The sequence below is a fragment of the Elephantulus edwardii genome, unplaced genomic scaffold, assembly GCF_000299155.1.
Source record: "Elephantulus edwardii isolate Elephantulus edwardi_28Jun2011 unplaced genomic scaffold, EleEdw1.0 scaffold00152, whole genome shotgun sequence".
In the NCBI taxonomy this organism is placed as follows: domain Eukaryota; kingdom Metazoa; phylum Chordata; class Mammalia; order Macroscelidea; family Macroscelididae; genus Elephantulus; species Elephantulus edwardii.
Genome location: NW_006399902.1, coordinates 107,019 through 120,837, shown reverse-complemented (window position 1 = coordinate 120,837; position 13,819 = coordinate 107,019). Strand labels below are relative to the sequence as shown.

Below are 13,819 nucleotides of genomic sequence, written 5' to 3'. Positions count from 1 at the left end.
TGTATGTATGTGTGTGTGTGTGTATACACACACACACACTCCCCAAATATACACACCCACCATGCTTTGCTAAGCCATTCTCCCATATTTCCCTATGGCAAACTTCATGTATCACATAGAATGAACTTTCTCTGCATGAATGCTGGTATTTTCACTGACATTAAAATTAAGACAAACATGAAAATATTCAGAATTTCAATGAGTTGAACAACATTTTTGCTAGATCATTTTCAAATACAGTGCCATTTCTTCAAATTTTATATTCTTCACAAAAATCTAACAGCTATCAACATGGCATACTTTAAAGTTTAAACTGCATTAACATTTTCTCCCTTTCTTCAAGTCTAAACAATCAACAAATCAAGTCTCTAAAAAAAAGTGCCAATTTCTAATGTTTCTAATGTAAATAGCACAGTTTCAAACTACCAAGGAGGTATTATTAAACCTGAGGGTGACAAGAGATGTGCAGTAGCTTAATGATATATTCTTACAAAAGAGTGACACATTTAGATATTTACTGCCTTTCAACACCAAGTAACCGTTGCCTAATTGTTACTGAAAATAACCCTATGCGTTACAAAGTAAAACTATACTCTATGGGGTTTTCAAGGCTGTGACCTTTCAGAAGCAGACCACCAGGCATTTCTTCCAAGACATCTCTGGATAGGTTCAAACCACTCTTGTTTTTCATTTGGTAGTCAAGTCACTTTTACCACCCAGAGGTCTGTCCTCTTAATAGAAGTGTTGTTTAACTGAAAGTTTATGGCATTTAATTGCCATTTTTAAAGTAAGTTAATTTATCAGAATGTAATTTAAATACAAAGTATATTTAATAAGGTACAATTAGTTGTAAATGCTTAAAATTTATTTAATGAATGTGCTTAACATTCGGAGCTTGCTAAAATTCTTTTAAAGCTGAACAGTTAACTCATAACTACTCAGTCTCAAAATATATCATGGGAGACACACTACTGTCCTCTAGTCTAGTCCAACTTATGTCAAATACCATCATATATTGCTCAAAGAGGATTCAAACAATAAAAATGAGCCCTGCTGGCAAAGTAGCAAAATGTTCAGCTGCTAGCCAAAAGGTCTGCAACTCAAATCCATCAAAGACACAGTAGTCTGTTTCCATAAACATTATAGCCTTGGAAATTATATGAGATAATCCTACAGGGTAACTTATAAGAATAAACAACTTAATGACAATGGGTTGATTTGTTGCAACATCAATGCTATTAAGATCCCATACAAATAACCTTTTTGCACCTGCTTCCTCATCTGAAATACGACAAGAGTATTAGATGAGACCGGCTGCTGCCATTGTTAGGTCCACTGATCAACCAGGACTCACCATCACCCTATACACAAAAGACCTTGATCTTGCCCTGTCTTGTGCTACTGATGGTGCCTCATGTCTCTGGACCCAAGAGGCACACAGTGTAGAGAGATACAAATTTCGTTTCATCTATTTTAGATGAGGCATTTTTACCTACCCACAAGAATTTCAACTCTTTTAGTGTAAAGACAAGTTAACTAACCTGAAAGCAGACAAAGATAGCCTTAGAATTAGACCAAAAAAAACCCTCAGATTTGCTAGCCAATTAAAACAGGCTACTCATTCATTAGTTTTAAAGAGACAACAGTAATAGAGAAATATCAAGCAGAATAAAGAATACTAATAATAAAAATATCAAGCAGAATAAAGAATACTAATAATAACAATAATAAATAAGAATAATATTATTAAGGATTATTCCACTAAAGTGATGTCCTTTTTTATCACTAAAATTTTGAAATCTTGTTATAGATGCAAATGGAACCTTTTAAGACTTTAAAAAGCCTTAAGATACTTATCAATAGGCAGCTAAATACCCAAATTAAAGGATCTGCAAAAAGATGGTAACTGTAAAGGGGGGGGGGGGGAAATCCGTCAAATTTCATAAAGAGGCTAACACTGAGAAACTAAAGCTAATAATACAGGAAAATCTAAACAAAATATTTTGGAAGTATTTCTCTCATTTAATCACTTTTAAATTTAAAAAAGCGAGAAAATGCAGAGAATATTAAATCCTTCCGGAATCCAAACGTACCTGAGTAATGAAAGCTGGGGTGGGGTTTTTAAAAAAAAAAAAAAAATACCAAGAGCAAAGTACAAAAATCAGTCAGGGGACACAATTGGCAGAATTTCCTTCCATCTTGCCCAAAGTTACCAAGAATTGGGGGCTGACTCATAAGCAGCCAACAATGGTTAAGTTAGGCAAAAATTTTCCTGGTAGCTGTCACACAGAAAATATATTTAACAACAGTCCAGGAAAATGAATGAATGGAACTCCAACTTTTCTGTAAACTTTTGTTAAAATCACTATAACAGTCCATATACCATATCTGTCCCAAGACTCTGCAAGAATCCACCAATCTTTGTTACCTATGTCCTTCTGGTCTCAAGACCATACTTCTCATAGTAATTAGGCAAGAAATTAGAAAAAACAAAATCTTCCTAGGAAGATCTTTTCGTAAGCATCAGTATAGCTCCATGAACCTCAGGTATTACCTGGGGCCAACTAGCTTTCTAGACTTGCTCTCTCGGGTCTAAAATAAGAATAAATTATCCTATGTATTAAATCTCCTCTACATTCTTAATAAATGCTCTTTTAGCCTCTACCTGAAGCTCTCCGTGAATGAGAACTCCCTTTCTGGAGAGTTTAAAAGTTATTCCTTTTTTTTTTTTTTTTTTAATAGGGGAGAGCGTGAACGCAGTCCCCCACTACCACAAATTATGCAGTCGAGTTTCCCACATTTGGGGAAATCGCAGGGGTCAGCACATCCGGAGTGCAATGGATAAGCCTCGCCCTGGGAAAACCACCTTCGTGATCATGGTATCTCCCCTGCCAGGTAAGTATATTATTCCTTCTTTTTTTAAAGAACTCTTTCTGCCTGTATTTTTATCCACTGATTCTAGTGCTATTTTTTTGACATGGAGAACAAACTCATCAAATTCTAAAAAGCATGTGAAAACAGCTATCCCATTTCCCCTTTAAAAAGGTCTCTTTTAAGATACACACCCTGCCCTTCACTTCCTATGGCCTGACAAAGGAACTCCTCTACCTTATCTCAAATTGTTCCTTACTCCTAGATGGAAAAAAATCATAAAGCAGCTGAAGCATTCACTAATTCTGTTAGGTACCAAAAGAGTTGCTTCCAACTAATGACAACACTATAGGGCAGAGCCCTGTAAGGTTTCCGAGGCTGAAATCTCTAGGTCTTTTCTGCTATAGAGCAGCTGGTAGGTTTAACCACCAAAGTTTCACAGCATCCGAGCAAATCCCTGTGCCACTGCAGATCTTATTCAGTAATTCCCACATGGACTGCTAGAGTCAATTCCAACTCATAGTGACCCTCCAGTGAGTATCTAAGGCTGAACATCTTTACAGGAAGAGAATCCTGGAGCAGCTGTCTGATGGACTCAAAATTTAAGACTTTTCAGTTAGCCCAAAACACCATAGTCTCAGGATCCTAAGCAACAATTATTGTTTGACATATCCTCTTTATAGTTTTATATATAGATGTAAGATTAACAATAATCTTGTAATGTTTTCTGTTGATGTTATTGTATAAATAGTAAATAACCTCATATTTTAAGTTAAATTTAAAAAAAAAGGGTTATCCAAAGGTTTTCAGAGTTAGTTAATCACTCAGGAGATTTGTCTATCCTTCTCCCGCAGAGGTACTGGTTGCATGCCTTCAGGTTAATAGCACATCTTCTTACCACTAGGCTACTAGAGCTGCCTAACCAACAATTAGGAACTGGTTAATTATAAACCTCTGATAATATTATGAAACCATTAAAACAAAAGGTATCAGAATAAATACACTGAGAAAGGTTCTAAAACAGAAAGATTACAAAACAGTATCTGAAGTATATAAAAGATGTCACTATAAATAGTCAAATTAGACATATTTTAAGGCTTAAAAAGCTCTACGATATTAAATACCATGTGACTGAACAAGGCAGTAATACCAGACAAAAATGACTGCAACTCTGTGCAGTGACTTCTGCCAAGATTCATGACCAATCCTGAAACTTTTAAAACAGCTGTGACATCATCAAGCTGATGTTCTTAAAGTATGTTCCTTCTTACTTACTGACTTACCATTACTATTTGGCATGAACTTTTTTGCAATTGTGTTAATAATACAAAGGCAGGAGAACAAAAGCACTCCACAGTATGAAAGGAGTCTAAGGCTTGGATGAGCTATTAATATCAAGCCCATTTATACTAAACTTGGGAACTGTGAAAACAATTTTATAGTTAAGGATTTTAAAGAAAATAGTGGGCAAAAAAATAAAGCAATACTGACTGAAATTATAATGAGGTTTGGAAGCAATTGTAGGGACTGAAACTCCAGCAGGTCTTCTTACAGTAAGCAAACTAAAAAGTAACCAGACACAAGTATAATCAAAGCTCATTTTCTTTTGTTCACCAGCCTGGGAACACTTAGGATACGTACTAATCGAATAGTTTTTAAAAGAATCATTCATTAGCTTAAGCCTCTAAGCTTTGATTATTATACCATGAAAACTTTAAAAGGGCTGGTCAAGGCCAATATATGAGTCTTACACCTACTTATGAAGCTCAATTATCATTTCCTGAAGTTACTCTAGTGAAGTTAATCTAATACAAGCTCAATTTTATATCTATATATAAAAATGGGTAGTTTTAGTCCAGTCCAAGTTTCCTCACTGGTTCTAATATAAGTTTATCCCTCGTGTTATGCATCTCTTAAAAAAAAACAAAAACAATTATCCTGTCTTTTAACCCAAAGATTTAGTGCTATGGAAGATTTCCACAGATGAAGGAAAGCAAACATGTAAGAAAAACAGCTATTAATCTGTTTCATATTCCAAGTACCTGGTTGTCTCTGACATGTTAATAATTCAGTATGCCTAAAATGCCATCTTTAGAATCTTTAAAAAGCTATCAGTACATTATCCTTTTCTACATGATTACAAATTTTTACATTTTACTGTCTAAGCTTTGGAGAAGTCACTAAAGGACTATTAGAATTAAGATTTTCTGACAGCAGTTTTCAATAACCTTTCTATTTCCATTCTTTTTTGTGTCATGTCATGTCAATTACTTATTCATCTGAACACAAGAAAGTAAAATGGCAACTACCCTGGCTCTAAAAGATTATGGATCTTGAAGTCATCTTTTGGAGATGGAAAAGCTACCCAAGTATTCTCCTCCTATGGTTTACAAAACAGAGGACATTTTCATCCAAGCCCAACAATGAGTGTCTCCAGATTCCCAACTAAATATCTAAGATCCCTATGAATGTGAAAAATTCAAAGAAATTCGTATTTACATAAGCTTGTTAGATTTTAAATTTTGAGAATGAGATTGCAGCACCTCAAGACTCTTTACTACAAATGTTAATTTTTCCCCCTTGACAATCATATTTTCTTCCTAGATTTATGTTTATGTCCTAACATATTCTGTCCTAATCATCCTTTTATGCTATAAGTGCCCAGTGGCATAATGGTTACACTGCCTAATTGCTTAACTCAAAGTCTGTTTCTGTAAAGATTTAAGTAGTTTAGAGGTAAGGAGTTGCACTGCCAACTCAAAGTTTGAATCCACCAGCTTGCTCCTTGGCAGAAAGATGGCCAATCTTCTATGCAATTTATAGACTCTGAAAACTCAGCTATGAGTCAGTTCTGATTCAACAAAAATGAATTATATGTGTGAATATTTACTGACTTAGAAATAATCTAGGGCTATTGTCTTATAAGGTCAAAGCCAATATCAACTCAATAGGAGCTTATTTCTTGCTATGCATCAGAAAGCTGGTCAATGACTAGGGATGACAGAAGGAGAACTGATGCCTCTGAGCTGTGGTGCTGGAGAACAGTACTGAATATACCATGGACTGCTAGGAGAAAAAACAAGTTCATCCTGGAGAGGGTGAGACCAAGCTGCTCCTTGGAGGCAAGGATTCTGAAGCTTGGTCTAACATACTTTGGGCATGTTGCAAGGAGGGACCAGTACTTAGAGAGGGATATCGTGCTTGGGAGGGTGGAGGGGAGGAAGACCCTCAATAAGATGGATTTATTCGCTGACTGGGGTAAAGGGGGTAGGTGTGTCAGAGACAATAAGATTGGCACAGAACAGAGCAGGGTTTAGGGCTGTGTAAATAAGCTGAGTCCCAGGCAACTTGACAGCACATTACAAGGATACTTTGTTTGTTCAATACATGCAGAATAAACAATGTTAAGTTCAACTCTTTAAAATCATTTGCCATTACTCAGTTAAGATTGGGAGCATAAAAATAACAAACAAGCCAGGAGAAAGCAACTCTTAGAAATGCAATAAAGTTTTAAGAGCACTGTTTTCCAAGGCTTAAGCAATAAACAAATTGTTTTTAATAACACAACTTGGAAAAAATAATCAAGCTAAACACCATGAAAGAAGAAAAAAACTTGGGAGTGTAGAGAGGAGCCTCTTACCACCACCAAGTCTCGGAGAAGGTAGATGACCTTGCAGAGGGTTTTCAGAGGCTGTAAATTACATGGGAGGAGACTGATCATCTTTCTCCTGCAGAGAAGCTGGTGGATTTGAACTACCTGTAGATGGACTGGCAAACTCCTTACCACTAGACCACCATAATTCTCACAGAAAAGGGATTTTAGGACTTGATGATGTATCAACTCTTAGAAATAACCACACCATTCCAAGTGGGGCTAAAAGTTAGTATGAATGACAGCAGAGAACTTCTATCATAATTGCCTAAATCTCATCCTACATTTTCAACATTCTACAATTTCAAATATTCTCACTGCCTTTCCTTCAGATTCCTCCTTCACAGACCTTTTTTGCATCATTTATTTTCAGGTTTTCTGTAACTGCTTTTGCTTTCCTTCAATTTCACCCTGCACTTCTGTGCTCTACTGTCCCCACAATCCATCATGCTAAGTTTCAAACACCTGTACTTCCACAAAACTTTGAAGTATTGAATGTTGGTTGTTATTTACAAAGCTTTTACTAGTACCTCTCCTGTTCTATTTCTCCTTCCCTAACAGTCTTAAGAATGGTAAGCTAAAAAAATTAAAAAATAAAATAAAATAAAAAAGAATGGTTAAGCTGGTTACCTTTTTAACACTTTCTTCTTCCTCTTGGCGTTTCTCATAGTGTGAGAAGTCATCAAAAATGGAAGTGGTGTGCTTGTAGCTGGCTATGATTTTCAACACCTGCTTAGCCTTTTCCAGAGGCACTTCCTGAGTGTCCCTGGAGTTGGTCACTGGTTTATTCTCGTTGTTCTCTAGACGAATGTGTCGCAGCTGGCTATTGGGAACGTCCTTCACAAAAATCCACCTGACATCAAAACGACCCTTCCATTTGTCCTGGGACCACACACCTGCGCATGTGTTGTAGTCCACAGCAGATTTCATTTCTGCAACGCCACAGAAGTGTCCACTGCCGTTGACACTGAAAAGTAAGTAAACGGGGCCCTTCCCGTTCATGGAGCGATAGGCTGCATCCAGTCTCTTGTTACCATGCTCTGTGCTGCACCAGATATTATATTTAATGGAACGGTGAATATCGTCCTCAGAGTAGCTCTTAATGATGAAAACCCGGCCATGTTTCAGATTCCAGTCAAAATCCTTTGGGTTATAGTTATTAATGGATCGGAGTTTCTCCAACACTGGGTGGGGCTCTGAAGGAGCAGATCCAGAACCAGCCTGCGACTGTCCTACTCCGTTACCATCCACCCCATTATGACCAAACCCACTGCCACGGTTCCGAGGTGCTACCCAGCGGGTTGGTTGAGCAGCCTGTTGCTGAACTGAGAGCTGGGCAGGCTGCGGAGGAGGTGGGGGCAATGGTTGTGTCTGTTGCCCTACAGAAGCCTGGGCCACGGGTGGGCTATTGTTTGCCTGCTGACCTACTGGTTGTGGAGAGCCCTGGGTTGGCTGCTGACCTAGATTCTGAACCAAAGCCTGTGAGGGGGCTTTTGCCACGGGACCCTTATTATCCCAAGTTCCAATATCCATGTTATGCTTTATTGGAGGTGGTGGAAGACTTGACCCTGCAATCCCATTCTTGGTCTTCAGCTTGGGTTGCTGTTTTGCAGGCTTGCTAGCAATATCAGCCCACGATGCGGGTTTAGGAGGAGCAATGGTAGCTGGAGGCAAACTATTAGACGCCACAATGTTACTAGTAATTGACCCACTACCAACAGCAGAACCTACAACTTTTGGAACACTGCTTGCAACTTCCGTACTACTCAGCTTCAGCGCTGCCATTCCTTGGTCTATAGTATTCATACCAGGAGCCTTATTCAGGGTCTCATTGGCGAAAGCTGACTGTCCATCAATCATGGCTCCACCTAAGGAGCTAGGTGCATAAGCGTAATTACTACTATATCCAGAGCTCTGAGTAGACTGTCCCTGAGAACTGTTATTTCCCCATGCTGAAAAGTCAATCCCACTGGGAAAAAAATTAAATCCATGCTGACCAAGAAATGGAGTGCTACCTAGGGCTCCTGGCTGCCCAAACATTGCATCTGGTAGGAAGTGGTGCTCTCCATTGCTCAGTTGTCCATAAGAAGTTAGATAGGGCATGGCTGTGTCACCACCAGTAGACCAAGCAGCTTCTCCCAAAGAATAAGAGAAGCCAATAGAGGGGCTGTAGTAACTGGGTAAGTAGGAGTCTGACATGGCAGTATACGCATTATTCTGTGAAGGAATAAAAAGGCAAATAAATTAAAATTAAACAAAATTTCAAAGTCAGGACATTTCCCTCCTCTACTTATTTTAGCCATTACTATGAAAAAACAAATGAAACATTTCAGGTGGTCTGTTCCCATAAAGTCATCTGTATTTTTATATTGTATGGAATTGCTTAAACATTTAAAGTTAAACTGATACACAGACAGCTAAGTTAAATTTAGTCTTACGAGTCAGAAAAACAACAACTTGGCATTTCACCAACAGTGCAGTCTTACTCTAGAGGAGTACTAAAATCATTCTCTTTGGATTTAAAGGGAATTTTGGCAGAATGGAAAAGTGTTCAAAAGATTCCTGCTACTATAGCATACTGTAGTGGATCAAAAAAGAAAAGACAGACAAAAAACCCTCTAAAAATGCCATGAACTAATTCAAATACATGTACAGCCATTCCTCAAACATAAACTAAATCTTATTACATTTAGTTTAGCATCAGCCTCTTTTGGCAGTAAACCTGATAGAATCAGTAAATGACATTAAATTAAGTACAGTGGTTTCTACCAGATTTAAAACTACAAAAATGCTGCCATCTATATTTACTTCACTGTAAGGTGAAATGCACATTCAACTTTACGATCAGAGTGTTAATTCGGAAGACACTCTCTTATTTTCCAGGGGGAGAAAAATCATCCTAAATAACTAGAAACATGAATTTACATTCCAACTACATTAAAAAAGTTTACTCTGGAGCTGACAGTATCTTAACTTTTTATACATCCTATCATACATTAATCCTTCAAAGTACCAACTAATAAAAAGTTGGCCTCTTAAAAAAAAAGTTGGCTTCTACAGATGTAGATATAACTCAAGAGACATCAATGAATCCATTAACTCATCCACAGAAGTGATGCCCTGAAGAGTCTGGATGACTATGACTACTTTAAGCCCTAAGCTTGTATTACCAAGGCCAACAGTACTACTTAGCAACTAAACACAAGATTAAATTTTTCAGCTAACATAGTTCCCTGACCCCTCCCTTTTTTTAAAAAAAACGCACGTCTAACATACATCTTCACATTTTCTTAAAAATAGTTAACATCCTGAGAGACCCAAATAATTGCTTACATATAAAAAAAAAAAATCCCATGTATAATCAAGGGCTTAACCTGGATCTAATATGCCAACAGAAGGCATTTAAGTTGATTAAAAAGTAGGTAAATCTATAACTACCTTTGTAGATTATCAAGTTACCTTTCTTTCTCTCTCAACCTGTCTTTTCTCAGGCTTCTTTTTTAAAACAAAGTTATTTAAGCTTTGGCTTAATGGAGAAAGAAAACCAAATGCACTTATTATCAAAGCTTATGCCAAAATAGAGTGAATACCTCTATCTATACTGGCAGGCTCTCATACGCCCCTGAGCTAAAAAAAAATCTGAATTACACAATGTTTTACAAGAACTACCTAGAATTATGTTTCCAAATACACCCACTATCACTGTTATAATGATTATGTAAGCAAATTACTTCAATAGCAGGAATTTATTAATGGTTCATTCCTCTAGTTCCTCCTCCCTTTTGGTGGCCTAGTGGGTAAGGAGTTGTGCTGCCAATTCAAACTCTTGAGTGGTTCAAATCCACAGACTGCTCCAAGGGAGAAAGATGGGAACTCTACTCTCAAATGATTTATAGCTTCTGAAAACCTGCTGGACAGTCACTTATGAGTTAGTGAGGATTTTTTCATTAACTAGTAGTCTCCTGCAAAAACTTTTTTCCCCAATCACTTCCTTAGATGATTTTCTATACTTTCACTGAAGAAACCTTTACATCAGGGAAAAGTCTTAGGTAAGCACCAATTACAGACATGCAAGAATACGTCAAATTATGTAAAGTTATCAACTATGATAAACTTTTTAAAATTTCAATATCCTATAAACATAACTTTTTAAGATACAAAAACTTTCATCTGACTAGTCTGTGAAAAGTCTTTTCTTTTTTCCTAAATTCTGTAGCTCACAGAATCATGCTTTAACTGAGAAGCTTAAGCTATACAGTTTAACCATTCACTTCAAAAAGGAATAACCTGATCCAAAATAATTCTGGTACTGTAAAAACCAACTAACTAATGACCAAATGAAAGGAAGATAGTCCTGCAGTGATTACAGTCCAAGATATTTTAGACTACCATTTCTCATCACATTAATCTAATTTTCCTAAAGGCAAAGGTTTTTGACAGTGACAATTCAGACTTCCACTACTAGAGGCATCTTTTAGTTTTGCACTACTACATTCTCTGTAGGGTGCAGATCGAACAGGTGTTACTGACTTGACTGAACACTGAAAACTGTACCTCAAAGGAAAGTGTATTTAGTGTTACTTAAGCCATAGTTATTGTCAGTCACTTCATCTACATGTGAAAGCTGGACAATGAACTAAAGAAAACTAAAATACCAGTGCCTTTGAATGATGGTGCTGATAAAATGATCATCAACTGCCACAGGAAAAAACTCATTTGCCTAGCAAGTATTACAGGGGGGAGGGGAATATAGCCAGAATGCTCCTCAGAAGTGAACATGTTATCGGAAGTGACCAAATTCTGGAGAATATTATGCTTAATAAAAGGAATGGTCAGCAGGAGAAAAGATAATGATCCTCTGCAAGAAGGACTGACAACAAGGAGCTCAAACATAGCAATAATTAATTGTGAGGATAGCACAAAATGGAGCAGTGTTTCTTTTTGTTGTCTCAACCACTCAATGCCACCTAACAACACAGTGTTTGCTGACGACAGAAACAGGATCTTAACTGTCCTTAAGATATTTCTAATAACTGTTTTGTAACATATTCACGGATCATCCTCTGAAAGTTGGACTTGTTAAGACAGAGCAAAGAAAGATTACTAGCATACTACACGCTTTGATCAAACAATAGTAACTACTCACGGGTCTTGCCTGTGGACTCAAGTAAGGTTCAAAATCATCATCATTCAATCCATCCTTCTGATGCACAGATCCATTTTGTACTAAAGAGGAGGGGAATAAAATTGAGTGTCTCAAGACTACAGATACCCTTAGATTAATCAGATATATCCTGAGGAGGAGGGGGGAAATCTTATTAACAAAGCAAGCAAGTTGGAATTTCAGAGACATAGACAAGAGTGAAAGCTGACCAGAATGAGTCAGTGCAAATGCCCCCCCACCCCGCATCCAGAGGTAAGTGGACCTAAAAAGGTCATTTTTATTGGCTCCTCTAGATTTCCATCCCTTCTTGCTCCCCCTCCCCCATCACATGTGAGTACTTCCAGAGTGTGATCCACGAGGACGAAACACAAAGGCCTTCTAAGACCTACAGGAAACTAAGGACCTGGGACATTTCAAAGCCCAATCCACCCCCACCCTGAATGAATTACTCCTTGTTCACTAAAAAGCTGCTCGCCAGCTGCAAGCGCACGCCGAACGCGTCAAACACTTAAGTCCGAGACACCTGCGAGACAGGCGGCTTCTGAAAGGTCCTCTCCGGGGGCCGCGTCCCCGAGACCCCGCCCCCAAGCGCTCGGCTCCCCCCCGGCCCGTCCACCGGCGGAGCCGGCCTCACCTTTGTTTCCTTGACCTTTTGGTCTCTGCGGGCGAAGGAAATGTGGCCGAGCAGCAGGTTGTCCGAGGAAGACATGGAAAAGGAAAGACAAATTAAAGCTGGGCCCGAGAAGAACATAATGGAGCAAGGCTGGGGAGAGGCGTCAGGAATGGTGATGAGGGGGAGGCTGAAAACGGGAGGCGGGGGAAAGCGGCGGACCCGCGGGCCCGGGGAGAAAACGCGGGGGCCGCGGCAAAAACAACGCCAAGGGGCCGGGGTTTCGGGGAAGGGGAAGAAAACAAGGAAGGAAAAGGAGGCCCCGAGAGGCGAGGCGCGGCGGTGGGCGCGGGGGCCGGGGAGGAAGCGGGGCGAGCGGGCTCAGGGCGAGGCGCTGGGCGCGGCCGGCCTGAGAGGCCCGATACTCGGCCCACGAGAGGCGCCGCCTCGGCTCGGCCAGGGGCAGCGGGCCCGGGCCTAGTCGGGCTGCCTCCCGCCTCACACAATGGCCGAGGCATGAGGGCCCGGCCTGTACCTGCTCCAAGAGGCTGCTGGCCGACATGGCTCTCGGATCCTCACGGGTAGCAACGGTAGCGGGCTCTCCTCAGGGCTACGGTGGCGGCGGATGAGCCCCGGCGGCGGGAGCAGACGGAGCGGCGGCGGCTTTTGTCCCTGACACTCGGGGGCCTCGGCGGACGCAGCGGAGACACAGCGCGCGGCTCGGGCTCCGGCTCCGACTCGGCGACGCTCTAGCCGAGGCGCTCAACGCCCGTCTCTATGCCTTTACGCGCGTGCCCGCCCCTCGCAGGCTTAATAAGGACGCAGAACGCCAGAGGCGGACAGCGCGCGGCGCGAACGCTGACTCTCACATTCACTCACCCACGCGGAAGGGGCTTGGCGCGAAGCACGCCGGGAAGGAAGAGGCGGGGTTACGGCGCCCTCTGGTGGAGCGGAGGAACTGTGGCGGTGCGAGCACGGCTTCCCCGCACCCACCAGCTCGTGTTAGGGGCCTAGGAGGATGGGGCGACCTGGGTCACAGCACGAGGTTTTGACCCACACCTGAAGAGAGTAGCCTGAGTTTGAAAAAACTCACAAAAGCTTATTTTGAAGAGAAAGAGAGCAGTCTCCGAAGCCCGAGAGACTTAAATAAACCTACTTTCCAGCTGCAAATGACACCCCAGGTCCGTCTGGGAGAAAACATGGAAAAGGGGCACAGAGTCCTGAAGGAAACTTCTTAGGAGTCTTGTCCTTGGGGAGAGGTCCCCAAAGGGACTCGGGCACCCATTTCTCCTTACAGAAAGTCTCAGGCGACTATAACAAAGGATGCACTGAAGGGTAAAAACATAGACAAAAAAAAAAATCCAGTTCCCTCCAGGAGATTCTACCCTTAACACTGCAAGGAGAAGAATCTCCAATTCCTTTTTAAGGAAGTCACTGTCCTGCGTGATGGTCTTGTTAAAACTGTGCACTTTAATTCCAAGAAAAATAACGCTCCACATGTCTACACAAAATCTTACGTGCA

At 40.4% G+C, this 13,819-nt stretch overlaps 1 protein-coding gene across 2 annotated transcripts in view; it reads right to left on the bottom strand.

Moving 5' to 3' along the window:
• The window catches only part of YTHDF2 (YTH domain family, member 2), a 27,690-nt gene extending 14,331 nt beyond the window's left edge, over positions 1-13,359 (bottom strand). The window contains exons 1-4 of one of the 2 annotated variants that reach the window (XM_006894915.1): positions 12,833-13,359; positions 12,322-12,346; positions 11,670-11,749; positions 7,154-8,740 (exon numbers count right to left, since the gene is read on the bottom strand). In XM_006894915.1, the coding sequence (XP_006894977.1) occupies positions 7,154-8,740; positions 11,670-11,749; positions 12,322-12,346; positions 12,833-12,859 (1,719 nt within the window). In that variant the 5' untranslated portion in view covers positions 12,860-13,359. The remainder of the gene's footprint in view (positions 1-7,153; positions 8,741-11,669; positions 11,750-12,321; positions 12,347-12,832) is intronic. The other variant, XM_006894916.1, reaches the window with a different exon arrangement.
• Positions 13,360-13,819: the final 460 nt, after the last annotated feature.